We start from the raw sequence: 16,187 nt of genomic DNA on the forward strand, positions 1-16,187 counted from the left end.
AGGAGGGAGCTGTCCGGTGACCCCTTCCTCTGTGCCCGCAGGACGGCGAGACGCCGCTGATAAAGGCCACCAAGATGCGGAACATCGAGGTGGTGGAGCTGCTGCTGGACAAGGGGGCCAAGGTGTCTGCCGTGGACAGGGTGAGCGCGGGGGCTGGGGGGCGGCAGCTGGTGGGCGTGTGCGGAAGAGATCGCCTGTGAGGCACCTGGGGGGTGGGGGGGTGATGCCAGGCGGACAGCTTCCTGGCGGGCCCCAGGCTGCGGGCCAGGAGGCCGTGGGGGCAGACTCCAGGGCCCGGAGAGGAAGTCTCGGAGAAGGCGGCCTGGCGTCCCGGAGGGAGGGGTTCCCCTCACCTCGCCGCCGTGCTCCCTGCTCATGGCGGACGGGCGGCAGCAGGGGTGTGGGGAGACAGACAGGAGCAGGGGTGAAGCAGTGGACACTAGCTGAGGAAGCGGCTGGCACCCGTGGACAGAAATGCCGGGTGCGGGGTGGTTACTCGCCTGGGGCGGGAGTGGTCCCTTGGGGGGTGGGGGGAGCTGCTGCTTTGCTTGTGACCCCAGCGGCGGAGGAGAAGGGGGGCAGACCGTACGGGGCGGGGGTGGGGGGGCAGGAGGAGCCTCTGCTTCCTTGTGACCCCCTCCCCCCGCGGAGGAGACAGGCAGGTCCGGGGGGGGGGGGGGCAGGAGGAGCTGCTGCTTTTCCTCGTGACCCCGCGGAGGAGAAGGGGGACACACCATTTTGGGGGGTGGGGGCAAGAGCGGGAAGTTCCCGCGCTGGGTCTGGGCAGGGCGCAGGCGGCCTTGGCAGTGGTTTTTGGAAGGTGAGGGCTGTTCCTCTGGGCGCCTCCCGCTCCCCCGCAGAAAGGAGACACTCCCCTGCACATCGCCATCCGCGGGAGGAGCCGGAAGCTGGCGGAGATGCTCCTGAGGAACCCCAAGGACGGCCGGCTGCTCTACCGGCCCAACAAGGCGGGCGAGACGCCCTACAACATCGACTGCAGCCACCAGAAGAGCATCCTGACACAGATCTTCGGGGCCAGTGAGTGCGGGTGGTCCCTGCGGCCGGCATTGGGGCACTGGTTTGAAAAGTGTTTGTGTTAGCATCCTGGGCGGGTTCTGTGATGTGTTAATTACGGTAACTTCACGGACAGCTGCTTTTCGTAGTCTTTAACATTGTTTCTTACCTACTTCCACATGTCTTTGCTTTTCTGTTTTTAAAATATTCTCTTGGGTTTTGATGAGAAGTGCCTTAAAGTGATGGGTGAGCCTGGGGAGAGCTGATGCCTGTCAGTCCGGGGGCCGGGTGTCTCCGGTGGGCGGAGCCGCTCGACGTGTGCAGCTGTCACACACATGTTTGTCACACACATGTTTGTCACACACGTTTGTCCCGGGCGCACCGTGCTCCGCACTCCGCATCTCAGACTGGGTGCGCCTGGCGGCGTCGGGGCAGGAATTCCGCATTGCGCCACAAGTGGGAGCGTTTTTCCTCTCCTGGTTGTACAGGATCATGCTGCGTCCTACACTCAGCAGGCATCCTGAGGTCTATAAAACGTGGCATTAATTTAAGAGCATCGGAACCTGTCTTTACACAGGTCTAACCATTTAAAATGGGTTTTTACTGATTAAATAAACGATAGATACCAAGTGATGCTTCCTTCTAACATCTCTCTCACGTAAGGCCCTGGTGTTTATCCTTACAGGACACCTGTCGCCCACGGAGACGGACGGCGACATGCTGGGCTACGACCTGTACAGCAGTGCGCTGGCGGACATCCTCAGCGAGCCGACCATGCAGCCGCCCATCTGCGTGGGGCTGTACGCGCAGTGGGGCAGCGGCAAGTCCTTCCTGCTCAGGAAGCTGGAGGGTCAGTGTTCCCGTCCGTGCACGGCGAGGCTCTCGCGGGCCGTGTCAGTTTTGTGAAGAGTTTTGTGTGCGGGCACCTGTGCAGCTTGCTAGGAAGAATGAGTTATTTGCGCTCCCCTGGGCTCAGCACACCTTTAGGAACTGTGACTCTCAAATGTGGCTGGCAGGAGAGGGCTGAGGAGGGTTCAGGGAGGAGTGGATGAGGTGTTACTTGTGAAGACACAGCAGAGTATGAGTGGTTTTCCATTCACATCCGGAGACAGCAGTTGTTGCTGGTATAATACAAACCACAAAACACAAACACGACAACACCGTGACCGAGGAAGCGCCTGACAGGGATGTGCGTCTCCCCCGGGAGGCAGAGGGGCTGGTAGGTGTGTAGATGTGGAGCGAGGAGCTGGTGCCTAAAGCGGGACTAACGCGGTCTGCCCCCCTCCAGATGAGATGAAGACGTTCGCGGGGCAGCAGATCGAGCCGCTCTTCCAGTTCTCGTGGCTGGTGGTGTTCCTGACGCTGCTGCTGTGCGGGGGCCTGGGCCTGCTGTTCGCCTTCACCGTGGACCTGACCCTCGGCGTGGCCGTGGCGCTGAGCGGCCTGGCCCTGCTGTACATCTTCTTCACCGTCATTTACTTCGGCGGCCGGAGGGAAGGCGAGAGCTGGAACTGGGCCTGGGCGCTCAGCACCAGGCTGGCCCGGCACATCGGCTACCTGGAGCTGCTCCTCAAGCTGATGTTCGTGAACCCGCCCGAGCTGCCGGAGCAGACCACCAAGGCCCTGCCCGTGCGGTGAGTCCCTGCGACCCGGACGGGGCACGGCGAGGCGCCGTCTCTCCCGGCTCGCTTCCGGAACGTGGGCCCTGGGACTTTCCCACGAGCAGTGAGACCAGCGCCTGCCCCGGTCCGGGACAGGGAACACGCCATGTCCATCTCCTTTGCACACCCAGTCAGAGCGCCTGCCCTGAGGAAGCCTGCTGAACTTGGGTTTGGCAGGCTTCATGTGTGTGCCCATTCTCCCGTGACGCCTGCCCTCCGGGGGACACTCGTGGAGAGGGTGTGGCCCCGGGCGGGCGCGGGGCCTCCTGTGCTGGCTGTGACCCGGGCAGCTCGCTCTGCTCCCTCCGCTGCTCGGTCCGCACCTGTGGGCACGTGCCCCCTGCCTGTCTGGTTGTTAGTAATGGCAGGTGGGAAGCTCTGGGGAGACAGTGCAGGAGGGTGAGAACAGGTGGGAGGGGGCGCAGGCGGGAGGGGGCATAGATGGGAGGGGGCGCAGGGTGAGGGGCACAGGCGGGCGGGGGCGCAGGCACAGGGCGGGGCTGCAGGGAAGCAGTGGAAACGGCTGAAGCAGGAGGAATCAGTGGAAATGAGCAGGAGCACTCAGTGAGCACTGAGGAAGGAGTCCCTGTGACTGTGAGATAGCAACGTGCAGTCGTAGATGAACACAAACAGGCCAAAGCCACCAACTACCGCGGCTGTGACATGAGAGAAAGGGAGCCATACGCCACGGTTTATGTACAAGGGAAGGATGTAAAAGTCGGAAAGGAAACGTGGAGAGTAGAATGAAGTAACTGGGGAAATGTTTTTCAGGAAAGAAAACATTCTAAACTAACAGAGGGTGTTATTTTGACAAGTTAGGTCACCGCACCCAGCCTCAGCGGGCGCAGGGCGCGGTGGGTGAGGGGGCCCAGGCGGCGCGCAGCGGGCTTGTCTGCTGGGGGAGGAGCGTTCCTGGGGGAGGGCGGGGCGGGGCGGGGCGGGGGGTGCACATGCTGCTCACCAGGCATTAACACGCAGCAACCCCCGTTCCTCAGAGCAGCGCCGATGGAATCTGTTATGGCTTGTTTTTAAGTCTCTGGTCGAGGTTTAGCTGTAAGTGAGACATGGTAAAGCCTGCGTTTCCAATGGCATTAAATTCCCAGGGACGACGTTTCCGCTGGCTCTGGTCTCCCGGTTGGTGCTTAGGAGCCTTCTGGAAGTGCAGCTCTGCATCCTGATGTGGGGCCGCCTTCTCGTTGCCCAGGAGACCTGCCACACGTGTGCGGGCAGCCCTGGCTGGGCTCTCCAGCCCGTCCCCTCTGCTTCCTGTCAGAGCTGCCCCTGCAGCGTGGCTGCGCTCCATTTGAATTGTCTCCACAGAGAAGTGCGTGAGGTGCTGGGAGCGGGAGACGCCGAGTTTCTGGTTCTTTCCCTCCTTGGATTCATAGACAGCCGCCCGGGAGAGGCGTGAGGACCGGTCAGGGCCTGACCCAGGCCTCGAGCGCGCAGGGTCTGGGGACTGAGACGGGCTTCTTCCCGCAGGTTCCTGTTCACGGACTACAACCGCCTGTCCAGCGTCGGCGGGGAGACGTCCATGGCGGAGATGATCGCCACCCTCTCGGACGCGTGCGAGAGGGAGTTTGGCTTCTTGGCGACCAGGCTTTTCCGAGTGTTCAAGACGGAGGACTCGCAGGGTAGGCTGCCTCCTGCTGCTGGCGCTGCCTTGCGTGGGGCCGGGAAGGGAGGCAGCGGGAAGCCGCCCTCAGAGCCCCCGGCTCCCTGTGCCGGCGGGGCGTGCGGGTCTCGGCGTGAGGCCGTCAGCCCGCCGCTGTCTCGCAGGTAAGAGGAAGTGGAAGAAGACGTGCTGCCTCCCGTCCTTCGTCATCTTCCTGTTCGTGCTGGGCTGCGTGGTGGCGGGCGTCACGCTCCTGGCCATCTTCCGAGTGGACGCGAAGCACCTGACGGTGAACGCCGTCCTCATCGCCATCGCCGCCGTCGTGGGGCTGGCCCTGCTGCTCAACTGCCGCACCTGGTGGCAGGTGCTGGACTCGCTGCTCAACTCGCAGCGGAAGCGGCTGCACAGTGCGGCCTCGCGGCTGCACAAGCTGAAGAGCGAGGGCTTCATGAAGGTGCGCCGGGCGGTGGGGGCCGGGCGCGGGCGCGGGGGACGGCCGTGTGCGGCCGGGCCTGTCCTCGGGCCGCGGGGTGCGCTCCCGGGCCCGCGCTGTGTGGCTCCGGCTCCCGCCCCGGTTTCCCCGGGGAGGGCCTGGTGGTAACGAGCGCGGCTTTGTAACTAGAAACCACAGGAGCGGGCGAACGGGTGCCTTCACGGTGTCCCTCCTCCTCGTGGCGCGGGCCTCGGCCTGTGGGCCAGCAGCTGGGCCGGCGGAGCGGGCACCGAGGGCATGTCCCGTCAGGAGCCGCTGGGCGGGTCACTGAGGTTTTCACTCCGAGGCCTGCGGAGCGTGATCTGGGCAGCAGCCACTCAGCCTGACAATCCCTCCTCACAGGCTGTCCGGGCCTCCTGGGCGGGGCCTCGCTCCGGGGCCAGGGCCTGAGGCTGAGGGAGCCGCTGTGTCCTCCGCGGGGGCTTCTGTGAGGCGCTCGGAACGCACCGCCCTCAGCGCACCTGCCTGTCTGTCTCTGCAGGTTCTCAAGTGCGAGGTGGAGCTGATGGCCAGGATGGCCAAGACCATCGACAGCTTCACGCAGAACCAGACCCGGCTGGTGGTCATCATCGACGGGCTGGACGCCTGCGAGCAGGACAAAGTGCTGCAGATGCTGGACACGGTGCGTTTGAAATGGAAATAACCGTCGTCGTGCAGGAACAGCGGGTGCATGCTGGTAGACAGGTGTAGATGCGGGAAGGTGCTGGCGGAGTGAGGGGGGAGTGGGGGGCTGGTGGTCCCGCGGGCGCAGCGTGTGTGCAGACGTGGGGCTGAGAGGAGCAGCGCACAGTCCGCCGTGTTTGTGGAAGTCGCACACCGCGCCTCTGAGGTGCGTGCTGAGCCACAGCCTGGGCCGGCTGAGACCGGAGCCCGTGCCTCTCGCGTGTTCCCGAGCGCCTCCCGCGTGCTGAGCCCCTCGCCTCAGGCCACAGCGTCCCGGGGGCGTCACTGCCCGATGGTGCAAACCGGATGGAGACTTCAGTAGCAGCGGTGTTCAGACAGAGTAATGCTTGGACAAAAAACAGTTTTTAAAATTTTTTTATCGATTTCAGAAGGGAGTGATAAGGGATCGAGAGAAACATCAGTGAGGAGAGAGAATCACTGATCGGCTGCATCCTACACCCTCCCTACTGGGAATCGGGCTGCAACCCAGGCCTGTGCCCTTGTCCGGAATCGAACCCAGGACCTCTCAGTTTGCAGGCAGACACTCTATCCGCTGGGCCACACTGGCTGGGGCTGAAAAACAGTTTTAAGAAATACCCAGTCACCAGAGGGAGCACTTGTCTGTGGGCTGGTGACTTAGTTTGTGCGTCCACGTTCCTCCTCCCGCAGGTCCGGGTGCTGTTCTCCAAAGGGCCCTTCATCGCCATCTTTGCGAGCGACCCGCACATCATCATCAAGGCCATCAACCAGAACCTCAACAGCGTGCTGCGCGACTCCAACATCAACGGCCATGACTACATGCGCAACATCGTGCACCTGCCCGTGTTCCTCAACAGCCGGGGCCTGAGCGGCGCCAAGAAGTACCTGGTCACCGCCACCAACGGGGACATCCCCTGCCCCGACAGCACAGGTGCGCGCAGCCCTGAGTGCGCGGAGTCCTGAGTGCGTGCAGCCCTGTGTGCGGAGTCCTGTGTGTGTGCAGTCCTGTGTGTGCGGAGCCCTGTGTGCGGAGTCCTGAGTGTGCGCAGCCCTGTGTGCGGAGTCCTGTGTGTGTGCAGCCCTGAGTGTGCGCAGCCCTGAGTGCACGGAGTCCTGAGTGTGCACAGCCCTGAGTGTGCGCAGCCCTGTGTGCGCGGAGCCCTGTGTGCGCGCAGCCCTGAGTGTGCGCAGCCCTGAGTGCACGGAGTCCTGAGTGTGCACAGCCCTGAGTGTGCGCAGCCCTGTGTGCGCGGAGCCCTGTGTGCGCGGAGCCCTGTGTGCGCGCAGCCCTGTGTGCGCGCAGCCCTGTGTGCGGAGTCCTGTGAGTGTGCAGTCCTGTGTGCGCGGAGCCCTGTGTGTGCGCAGCCCTGTGTGCGTGCAGCCCTGTGTGCGCGCAGCTCTGTGTGCGCGGAGCCCTGTGTGCGCGGAGCCCTGTGTGCGCAGCCCTGAGTGTGCGCAGCCCTGAGTGCGGAGCCCTGTGTGCGCGCAGCCATGAGTGCGCGCAGCCCTGAGTGCGCGGAGTCTTGAGTGTGCACAGCCCTGTGTGTGCGCAGCCCTGAGTGTGCGCAGCCCTGAGTGCGTGCAGCCCTGTGTGCGGAGTCCTGTGTGTGTGCAGTCCTGTGTGTGCGGAGCCCTGTGTGCGCGCAGCCCTGAGTGTGCGCAGCCCTGAGTGCACGGAGTCCTGAGTGTGCACAGCCCTGAGTGTGCGCAGCCCTGTGTGCACGGAGCCCTGTGTGCGCGGAGCCCTGTGTGCGCGCAGCCCTGTGTGCGCGCAGCCCTGTGTGCGGAGTCCTGTGAGTGTGCAGTCCTGTGTGCGCGGAGCCCTGTGTGTGCGCAGCCCTGTGTGCGTGCAGCCCTGTGTGCGCGCAGCTCTGTGTGCGCGGAGCCCTGTGTGCGCGGAGCCCTGTGTGCGCAGCCCTGAGTGTGCGCAGCCCTGAGTGCGGAGCCCTGTGTGCGCGCAGCCATGAGTGCGCGCAGCCCTGAGTGCGCGGAGTCTTGAGTGTGCACAGCCCTGTGTGCGCGCAGCCCTGTGTGCGCGCAGCCCTGAGTGCGCGCAGCCCTGTGTGCGCGCAGCCCTGAGTGCGCGCAGCCCTGAGTGCGCGCAGCCCTGTGTGCGCGCAGCCCTGTGTGCGCGCAGCCCTGTGTGCGCGCAGCCCTGTGTGCGCGCAGCCCTGAGTGCGCGCAGCCCTGAGTGCGCGCAGCCCTGAGTGCGCGCAGCCCTGTGTGCGCGCAGCCCTGAGTGCGCGCAGCCCTGTGTGCGCGCAGCCCTGTGTGCGCGCAGCCCTGTGTGTGCACAGCCCTGAGTGTGCACAGCCCTGAGTGTGCACAGCCCTGAGTGTGCACAGCCCTGAGTGTGCACAGCCCTGTGTGTGTGCAGCCCTGTGTGCGGCCCACCTTCACCTCAAGGGCTGCGGCGGCCGCTCCCCCTCAGCGTCCCGCGCGGAGCACCTGCTGACGGCGCTCTCGGGGACTCCCTCAGGGACACAGGAGGACGCTGACAGAAGAGTCTCCCAGATCAGCCTCGGAGACATGGCCAAGCTTGGCAGCAAGACAGCCCTCAACAGACGGGTAAGACGCGTCTCTGTGAGCCCGCGCTGTTCTGTTCCTCAAACAAGACTGAGCCGGTGGCACGGAACCGCCTTCTGTAAACTGGGCACCGAGCTCGCCACTGCGTTATCCCTGGTGCCTTCCCGCCAGCGGCGTTGAGGGCATGTCTGCCTACAGCTCAGTGACTGACGCAGGAGTCCCTGTCCCTCCCAGCCGTCCTCAGCCCCACGCCGCCCAGACCCAGACCAGAGCCCTCGGCGGTCCAGGTGCCCGGGGCACCACAGCTGGAGGGAGACCTTCCCTCCCGACACACTGGTGCCCCTGTCCTGCCCACCCCCAGACTCCTCGTGTGGGGCAGGGGCAGGCACTGCAGGCCGCTGGGCACAGAGCGCTGAGCTTGGCGAGGTTGGGCTGGCGCCGACTGGCACTGTTCTGTGAGGTTTTGTTTGGCTTTCCGTTTGCTGCCATTATATTGGGCATTTAAACATGTCTTCAGTGACGTTTTGACATTCTCATTTTGTGCCTCTACCCTGTGCAAACGTGGATGCTGATTAGTGTGAAGAGTGACAGGCGATGAGGCTAAGTCACGAGCAGGGTCTGACTCCTGGGAAACGCGGAGCCCGTGAAGCCCAGCACGGAGTTATGGCTTCGTTATTTCCGAGTCCCTGAAAGCCCCGCGCTCCTTGGTGGAATGTTCTCGCGTGGGATCTCATCTCCGAGGCACCGAGCTCGCTCGGCTGCTCAGGCAGGAAGCTCCTTCCCTCGCAGCCGCCAGGGCCTGGGGCCGCCGCCATGTTCTCTCCAAGGCCTGAGCCGCCGTGGCTGCCCGTGGCTCCGGCTGGTGCGCTCCCGCCCTCGGCCTGCAGGGTGAGGTTTGTCGCTGTTGAGCGGAAGCCTGTGTTAGCGACTCCGGCAGCTCATCCTCCCGCCCGCTGCGTTCCTCAGGACACGTACCGCCGGCGGCAGATGCAGCGCACCGTCACCCGGCAGATGTCCTTCGACCTGACGAAGCTGCTGGTGACGGAGGACTGGTTCAGTGACATCAGCCCTCAGACCATGCGGAGGCTCCTCAACATCGTCTCCGTGACAGGTGACCCCTCTCCCTGCCTCCCGGGGACCGAGCCGGTGTGAGCGTTGCTGAGGCCGGTTTTATGTGCATTAGGGTGTGGAGGAAAACCAAAGCGAGTTTGACAACAAAAACCAGCCGTCAGCTGTGCACTGTTACTTCAAAACGTGACAATGGAAGGAACCTCTGAGTTCACCTCCCGTTGAACTGGTGGGAGGTGCAGGCCTGGCCCTGGCCCAGCGCAGACCCTTCCGCGGAGGGGGAGCCCGGCCGCGGTGCTGCAGTGCGCGTGGCTGGGCAGGCGGCCGGGGGTGAGGCCGAGGGGGTGAGGCAGGGAGAACGGGGGGAGGGGAGCCTGTATAGCAGTTACAGGGGAAGGGGGAATTCACTTGAGCTGGAACAACTGGATATAAACTGATAACGATCAAGTAAAACGGATAATGTTCAAAATTAAAAAGCAAAAATATCTGCGGTTCTGAATCCCACAAAAGCGGGGATAAATGACGAGGCAGCGAACAAGGCGTGGGCTAGAAGTTTGAGGATGGCGGCTGCCCCCGTAAGCTCTCCCGGGCCCAGTCCTGAGCGGGGCTCCCAGAGAACCCAGCAGACGGGGCTAGGGGAGAGCGTGTCCTGTGGCCAGTTACAGCCACCCGGTCCGCATTCCCATCAGCACCACAGCCCAGCAGTGAGGGGGGCGCACTCCCCCTAGGAGAGCGAGAGGACCGCACGCTGTGTGCTCCGGGCCAGCAGGCTCTGGGCACTGCAGGAGGATGGGCCGCTGCAGGAGCAGTGCGTGTCTCACGCGGTTCTGAGAGGCTGCTGCTGCGGGGGGGGGGTCAGTGCGGCGCCGGGGGACGTCACAGAAGTCACGGTACAGCTAAACAATTTGTGTGATTCTAGGAGCTTCCCGTGGAGCTCTTTGGACTGCAGAGGCTCTATGTGTATATATTTATATGTACACACACTAGAGGCCCTTGGTCTGGCCTGCGGGGTTTGGGCCGAAACATCCCCCGAGGGGTCCCAGATTGCACGAAGGCAGTTCTCGGGTGATGCACCCCGGAATCGGGCTCCCTTCTCTCTGGTTCCGGTGCATCACCCGAGAATGGCAGCTGCCAAGTCACCGCAGGCTCTGCAGCGTCTGCGTTGAGCATCTGCCCCCTGGTGGTCAGTGCACATCATAGCTACCGGTCAGACGGTCAGATGGTTGCTTAGGCTTTTATACATATTAGTATATAGACTTACATTTAGTTAGTTTGAATATGTTGTGTATAGTAAGTGGTAAATTTTAAAGATTTAGGGATGTTAAGTGATTTGTGACTATGCTCAGTGTTTTGCTTAGCATGACATCACATGTCAATTAATTCACAAATGTTCTTGTGCTCCTTGAAGGGCGGCTGCTGAGAGCCAATCAGATTAGCTTTAACTGGGACCGCCTGGCCAGCTGGATCAACCTCACTGAGCAGTGGCCGTACCGCACGTCCTGGCTCATCCTGTACTTGGAGGAGACGGAGGGCATTCCGGACCAGATGACCCTGAAGACCATCTACGAGAGGTATGGAATCTCCCTACGTTTAACTCGGCTTTACATTGCGCTGACTTTTCAGAAACAAGCTAAGGCGGAGAGCACAATGAATACAAAGTCCTGGAGTTCTGTATAAAATGCGCACGTCCACATTCAGTGGACGATTCTCACTGATTCCTTTACTCCAGGAGCTGTGTTCACACCGTGTGTATGCCCATCACAGTCATGTATAGCTTCCTTTTCACTGACACCGAATGTGAGAAACGTGTGCTTAACAGTCCTGGTGGCTTTACGTACTCATATCTATGAAATGCAGTGCCTAAGACGTTATTTGTTTCCAGTTTACTTTTTATTCCTAGTGACGTTTTCCAAGTCATTGATACAAGTGTTTCTCAGCTTTATATCTGAAGGGTTTTAGAAACTCTGAATACTGATGGGAGCAGATTCTTTGCGTCCTACATAAGAAAAGGCTAATATGCAGATGACCGAATGGTAGAATGACCAGTCACTATGATGTGCGCTGACCACCAGGGGGCAGACACTCAATGCAGGAGCTGCCCCCAGGCAGTCAGTGTGCTCTCCCAGGGGGAGGCCGCTCAGCAGAAGCCGGGCTCACTGTTGGCGAGCACAGTGGCGGTGGTGGGAGCCTCTCCCATCTCCGTGGCAGCGCTAAGGATGTCAGCTTAGGCTCACTAAGCCATCCGTCAGACATCGCCTGAGGGCTCCCGGACTTCGAGAGGGCACAGGCCAGGCTGAGGGAACCCCCCCAAGTGCATGAATTTTGTGCACCGGGCCTCTAGTTAAGTAATAAAGGAACTTACTGTTCTTTTACATTCAGTCATTTTCTTCACTTGGTGTGGGCTCAGTGTGAGCTCTTACTGAGCTTCGCCTTCTGTGTTTGGGGCCCAGGAGGGGGTGCGGGGTGGGGGACAGATGTGAGCAGCACCTGATGCCCTGAGGTGGACCCTTTGAGGTCTGTCACACAGGCATCCTCTGTTCTCACAATGGAGCATCCAGGAGTTTGTGTTCTGCCAGGAGGTAAAGCACATTTGCACTTCAGAAACCACTGGAGGAAGCAGCCACTTGGGGCTCAGCCAGCCAATCAGGACGTGTGGTCGGGATCAGATCAGCCAATCAGGACGTGTGGTCAGGATAGGCTACCGGTTCTTTCAGGGACAGAAAACTTTCGCTGAAATTGCTGTCCTTGCCGATGGAGGATTGCCTGCCCTCTGAAAGCTCCCACCCTGATTTTCATCTGAGCACGTCAAGCTCTGTGACATCCTAACGTTCAAGGACATTTCCCAAAAATGACATTTTTAATTAAAATATGTCTTTAGGACAGAGAGATGTATTATTTATATTCAAAGAGAATAGTACTTTTTTCATTCTGTGAAAAGAACACTTGCCAAAGAAATGCTTTTAGGAAGTATCTTTATTCTACAAGGAAAACATGTAGTGAATTTTTATAGGGGAATTTTGTTCAAGTAAATGGAGAATATTGATATTGGAGGCATAATGAGGTGGGGAGACTGTTTGCCACTTACTTATCCTGTAGCCCTCAGCCCGCGGTGGGCTTGCCGCCTGTGGACGGGTTGGGTTCAGGGTGATTTTGAAATGCCCCCCCCCTTTTTTTTTTCTTTTAAGAAATAGATGTCCACACCAAAACCAGTGTGGCTCAGTGGATAGAGCGTTGGCCTGCAGACTGAAGGGTCACAGGTTCGATTCCGATCAAGGGCATGTATCTTGGTTGTGGGCAAATCCCCAGTCAGGGGTGTGCATTAGGCAGCTGATCAATGTTTCTAACTATCCCTCTCTCTTCCTCTCTGTAAAAAATCAATAATATATATTAAAAAAAAGAAAGAAATAGATGTCTTATATACCTACTAATACTTAATAATGATTTGTAGATACTTTAAGGAAGAGAAAATACAATGTAGTAAATATCTTGGAGAATTCATGAAGAACTTGACTCAAAAGAACTAAATTTAAGATGATTTGAATGAAAAACTATGGGAAGAGAATTTGATCAACATATTGAAAAATCATGTTGGAATATGTTAGAATAATATCGATGACTTTCTAATTAGCTGGAGTTGAGTTCTTTGATGCCATTGTCCTTTAAATAAGAAAAAGTTTTATTTACAGCAGACAAAAAGCAGCAGTATATAATTGATATTCATTTATTTTATTAAAGAAATCTGACTTGGTAAAAACAATCAGAAAATAGTGTTTTTAACGCTAGTAGTAAAATTTTTTTAATCTATAAAAAGCCTCATTTACTTTTATAGCAATTTGATGACACAGCTGCTTGCTTTATTCTCTGAAAAAGAAAATGTTGGCTCTTAGTGTTTGGTAAAATTGCTTTGTTAAATTATTTTCTAAATTGTTCAACTTTTAACAAATGACATTTGATATAACACTGAAAAGCAATTTCAGCTAATTAAGTAGATCCCTCTATAAACCATTGGAACATTAAGATGACATACTGTTCATTCAAGATTATTTTAATTGGTACAATTATTGTAATTTCCTTGCAATTATGTGTTGAGCTAAAAGCTTTTGTCTAGATCATTTGAGGGGTGTTTTTTTGTTAACATATATTTAGTAAGAAGAAAGGGAGTAAAATTAAAACTGTAGATTAAGATCTTCTGTCTTCTTTTTATTATAATGTTTTAGACAGCCACTGAAATATTTTAGCTATAAAACTTTATTTCTCATATTTTCTAGAAAGCATTGATAGAGGTTTTGAAAAGATCAACGTTAAGCGTTTTCATGAAGATAACGTTTAACATTTTTGTTTTGACACTGCTTGAGAAGTCCTGCAGGATGCTGTGGTCAGAACAGTTTTGTGATAAGGATGATGCCAGCCTTAATTTGCATGCTGCAGACTCATTTCTAAACACAGTCAGATGCGTTCCCAGAGAGCCTGGGGACGGGAGCCATCTTTCATTTCATTGAACAGACATTATAGAAGCCTTTATATCAAACCCAGTATCTTTATTTATTTGTTCATTTGTTTGTTTTATATTTTTGTTAATCCTCACCTGGGGATATTTTTTCCATTGACTTTTCAGGAAGAGTGGAAGGGAGGGAGGGACAGGGAGAGTGGGGGAAGAGAGAGGTGGGTAGGTAGGTAGGTAGGTAGAAAGAATCAGTTGCCTCCCACATCCCCCAACCAGGGCCGGGAATGGAATCTGCAGCCCTTTGGTGCTCAGGCTGAGCGACGCCAGTCGGGAGCTTGGTGTTTTAAATTATCTAAGCAGTGCGGTTTCCATACTTGGAGATATTTTCACAACAGAACATCGCATCATGGTGTTTCTGCCTGGTGCTCAGCGGAGTTCTAAGCTTAACTCTGTCGCTTCTCGGCACCTCCCGCCTCCAGCTCTCACTCACTCACTCACCACCTCCTGCTCCCTTGTGTTCCGGGCGATTGTTACCTGACCCCCAGCCCCGGCTGTGGCCCCGATTATGCACCAGTTTGTTTCTCTGCATGTGGACTTACAGTGTGAACTGGAACAGCGTGAGATGTTAGATTTGTGAAAAGTTCTCTGCTTTTGGCACCAGGCATGTCCTGTACTGACGGTTCCCCCGTGGTTTAGGCTCTACAGATGCTCATTCCCCGCACGGCTTCTGCAGGCCATCGGTGTCTGTCTGCCTCCGGGGCAGCGTGCCTGCCCGTAGGTGTGGGTGTTGTCGGCACTCGGCGCTCGTTAGATGGCTGTCTGTGTGGTTACTGCTCCATCTTCTCTCCGAAAACACGCTTGCCCTTAACGTGTTTATAGTGCAGATGCTTCTTTCCAGAGTCCCCTGCTTTGTCGACGCCTTCATCTTTTTACGAAGAAGGCCTGTTCTTTGCAAAATCCTGAAAGTGTCCTTGGCTGCAGTAGCTTCGGATGGAGACCGTAGGAACCCAGCTGTGATGCCTCCCCGAAACAGCTGGCGCGTCTGCTTGCTCCAGCCTCGACACCACCTTTATGGGTGCCACGTGCTGCTGTTCTTCCCTAGGCCACTTCTCAGCCGCTTCTCAGTCGCTTTCCTCTGCTCTTCCGAGGGTAGAATCGATTTTTAAAATACATTCTCACTCACACTTGTCACCATGCCATTTTTAGTATTTAATGCTAGTGCAGAACAAAGGAGGGGTTTTAAATGCTCCAAAGTGTGTGCTTCTAACTCCAGCATGGGAAACTCAAGTGCATTAACTAAGGCTGTTTGAAAACGGAAATAGCAAAATCAGTTTCTCTAACATATATATTTTAATGGGTAAAAAGTCATTACCCTTGCAGACTTATAGTTTATCTTATAATACTGTAAGAGTATTATGCATGTTTACATTTTAAAAATAAATCTCATTATTGCCGAAACCGGTTTGGCTCAATGGATAGAGCGTCGGCTTGGGGACTGAAGGGTCCCAGATTCGATTCCAGTCAAGGGCATGTATCTTGGTTGCGGGCATATCCCCAGTAGGGGGTGTGCAAGAGGCAGCTGGTTGATGACTCTCTCTCATCGATGTTTCTATCTCTATATCTCTCTTCCTTCCTCTCTGTACAAAATCAATAAAATATATTAAAAAAAAAATAAAATAAAAATAAATCTCATTATTGAAGAATTCACCAAAACATTAATATGCTTCAGAGATCAGGTGGAGGCTGATTTCCCCTGAACGGATGCTTTTCAGCGGAGGCCTGTGATCTCAGCATCTCAAGTAAAAGTGTTTTTACATTGTTCCCGACCTGAGAGCTAACAAAGGTCACTACAACAAAAACACAGCTAATGAGAGGCTAGGTGAGGTGAGGTGCTGATGTCAAACCCGCTGAGGGGCCTGTTAGTAATATCCATAAGGTCCACAAGGTGGCAGTGTTCCCCCAGAAACAGCCAAGCCCTGCGCTTTGCTCTCCCTCACTGCACAAAGGCCAGGGAACGCTGAGTTGAATGAGTCTTTCCAGTTCTCAAGTTCAATATCCGTTTCTTGTTCTTTTCAAGATGGCCCCGCAGGCCGCCGATGAGCCCTGAGAATCATGCTTGCAGGCTGACGGATAGTCGCCTGACCCTCGATTGTTGTAAAGCTCAGTTGTGCCTTTTCTTCTAAAACCCTTTTCCATTTGCATTTGGGAAAGGATGGAGATGAAGAGAGGAGGTTTTTATTGGTCCTTTTAAAAATATATATTTTATCGATTTTTTACAGAGAGGAAGAGAGTTAGAAACATCGATGAGAGAGAAACATCTATCAGCTGCCTCCTGCACACTCCCTACTGGGGATGTGCCCGCAACCAAGGTACATGCCCTTGACCGGAATCGAACCTGGAACCTTTCAGTCCGCAGGCCGACGCTCTACCACTGAGCCAAACCGGTTTCGGCGGTTTTTATTGGTCTTAACACATTTGTATTTATTTACTTTTAAAAATATTAAATCCTAAGCATTGTAGGATTTGGGTCCTGTGCTTAGTAAAACTAGGTCTTTAAGACAGCCTGAGAACGAAGGGTTTGCTTTAGTCTGAGACATTCCTGGGTACACTTTGAGGGCAGTGCCCATTCTCTGCCAGTTCCTCAGCGTGGTATGCAGAGCATCTGCTTTCTCTGAACGATTCATGTAAAGCTCCTCAAGACTTCTTAAAGGCACAGCATCGTGA

The 16,187-nt window shown here is 56.4% G+C and overlaps 1 protein-coding gene across 4 annotated transcripts in view; it reads left to right on the plus strand.

Moving 5' to 3' along the window:
- The window catches only part of KIDINS220 (kinase D interacting substrate 220), a 43,094-nt gene that overhangs the window by 14,910 nt on the left and 11,997 nt on the right, over positions 1 to 16,187 (plus strand). For all 4 annotated transcript variants that reach the window (XM_045581224.1, XM_045581225.1, XM_036436496.2 and 1 more), the window contains exons 11-21: positions 42 to 140; positions 861 to 1,038; positions 1,700 to 1,864; positions 2,303 to 2,648; positions 4,158 to 4,309; positions 4,455 to 4,744; positions 5,265 to 5,405; positions 6,116 to 6,356; positions 7,905 to 7,993; positions 8,918 to 9,062; positions 10,428 to 10,590. In XM_045581224.1, the coding sequence (XP_045437180.1) occupies positions 42 to 140; positions 861 to 1,038; positions 1,700 to 1,864; positions 2,303 to 2,648; positions 4,158 to 4,309; positions 4,455 to 4,744; positions 5,265 to 5,405; positions 6,116 to 6,356; positions 7,905 to 7,993; positions 8,918 to 9,062; positions 10,428 to 10,590 (2,009 nt within the window). The remainder of the gene's footprint in view (positions 1 to 41; positions 141 to 860; positions 1,039 to 1,699; positions 1,865 to 2,302; positions 2,649 to 4,157; positions 4,310 to 4,454; positions 4,745 to 5,264; positions 5,406 to 6,115; positions 6,357 to 7,904; positions 7,994 to 8,917; positions 9,063 to 10,427; positions 10,591 to 16,187) is intronic.

The sequence above is a fragment of the Pipistrellus kuhlii genome, unplaced genomic scaffold, assembly GCF_014108245.1.
Source record: "Pipistrellus kuhlii isolate mPipKuh1 unplaced genomic scaffold, mPipKuh1.p scaffold_m20_p_139, whole genome shotgun sequence".
NCBI classification, from domain to species: Eukaryota; Metazoa; Chordata; class Mammalia; order Chiroptera; family Vespertilionidae; genus Pipistrellus; species Pipistrellus kuhlii.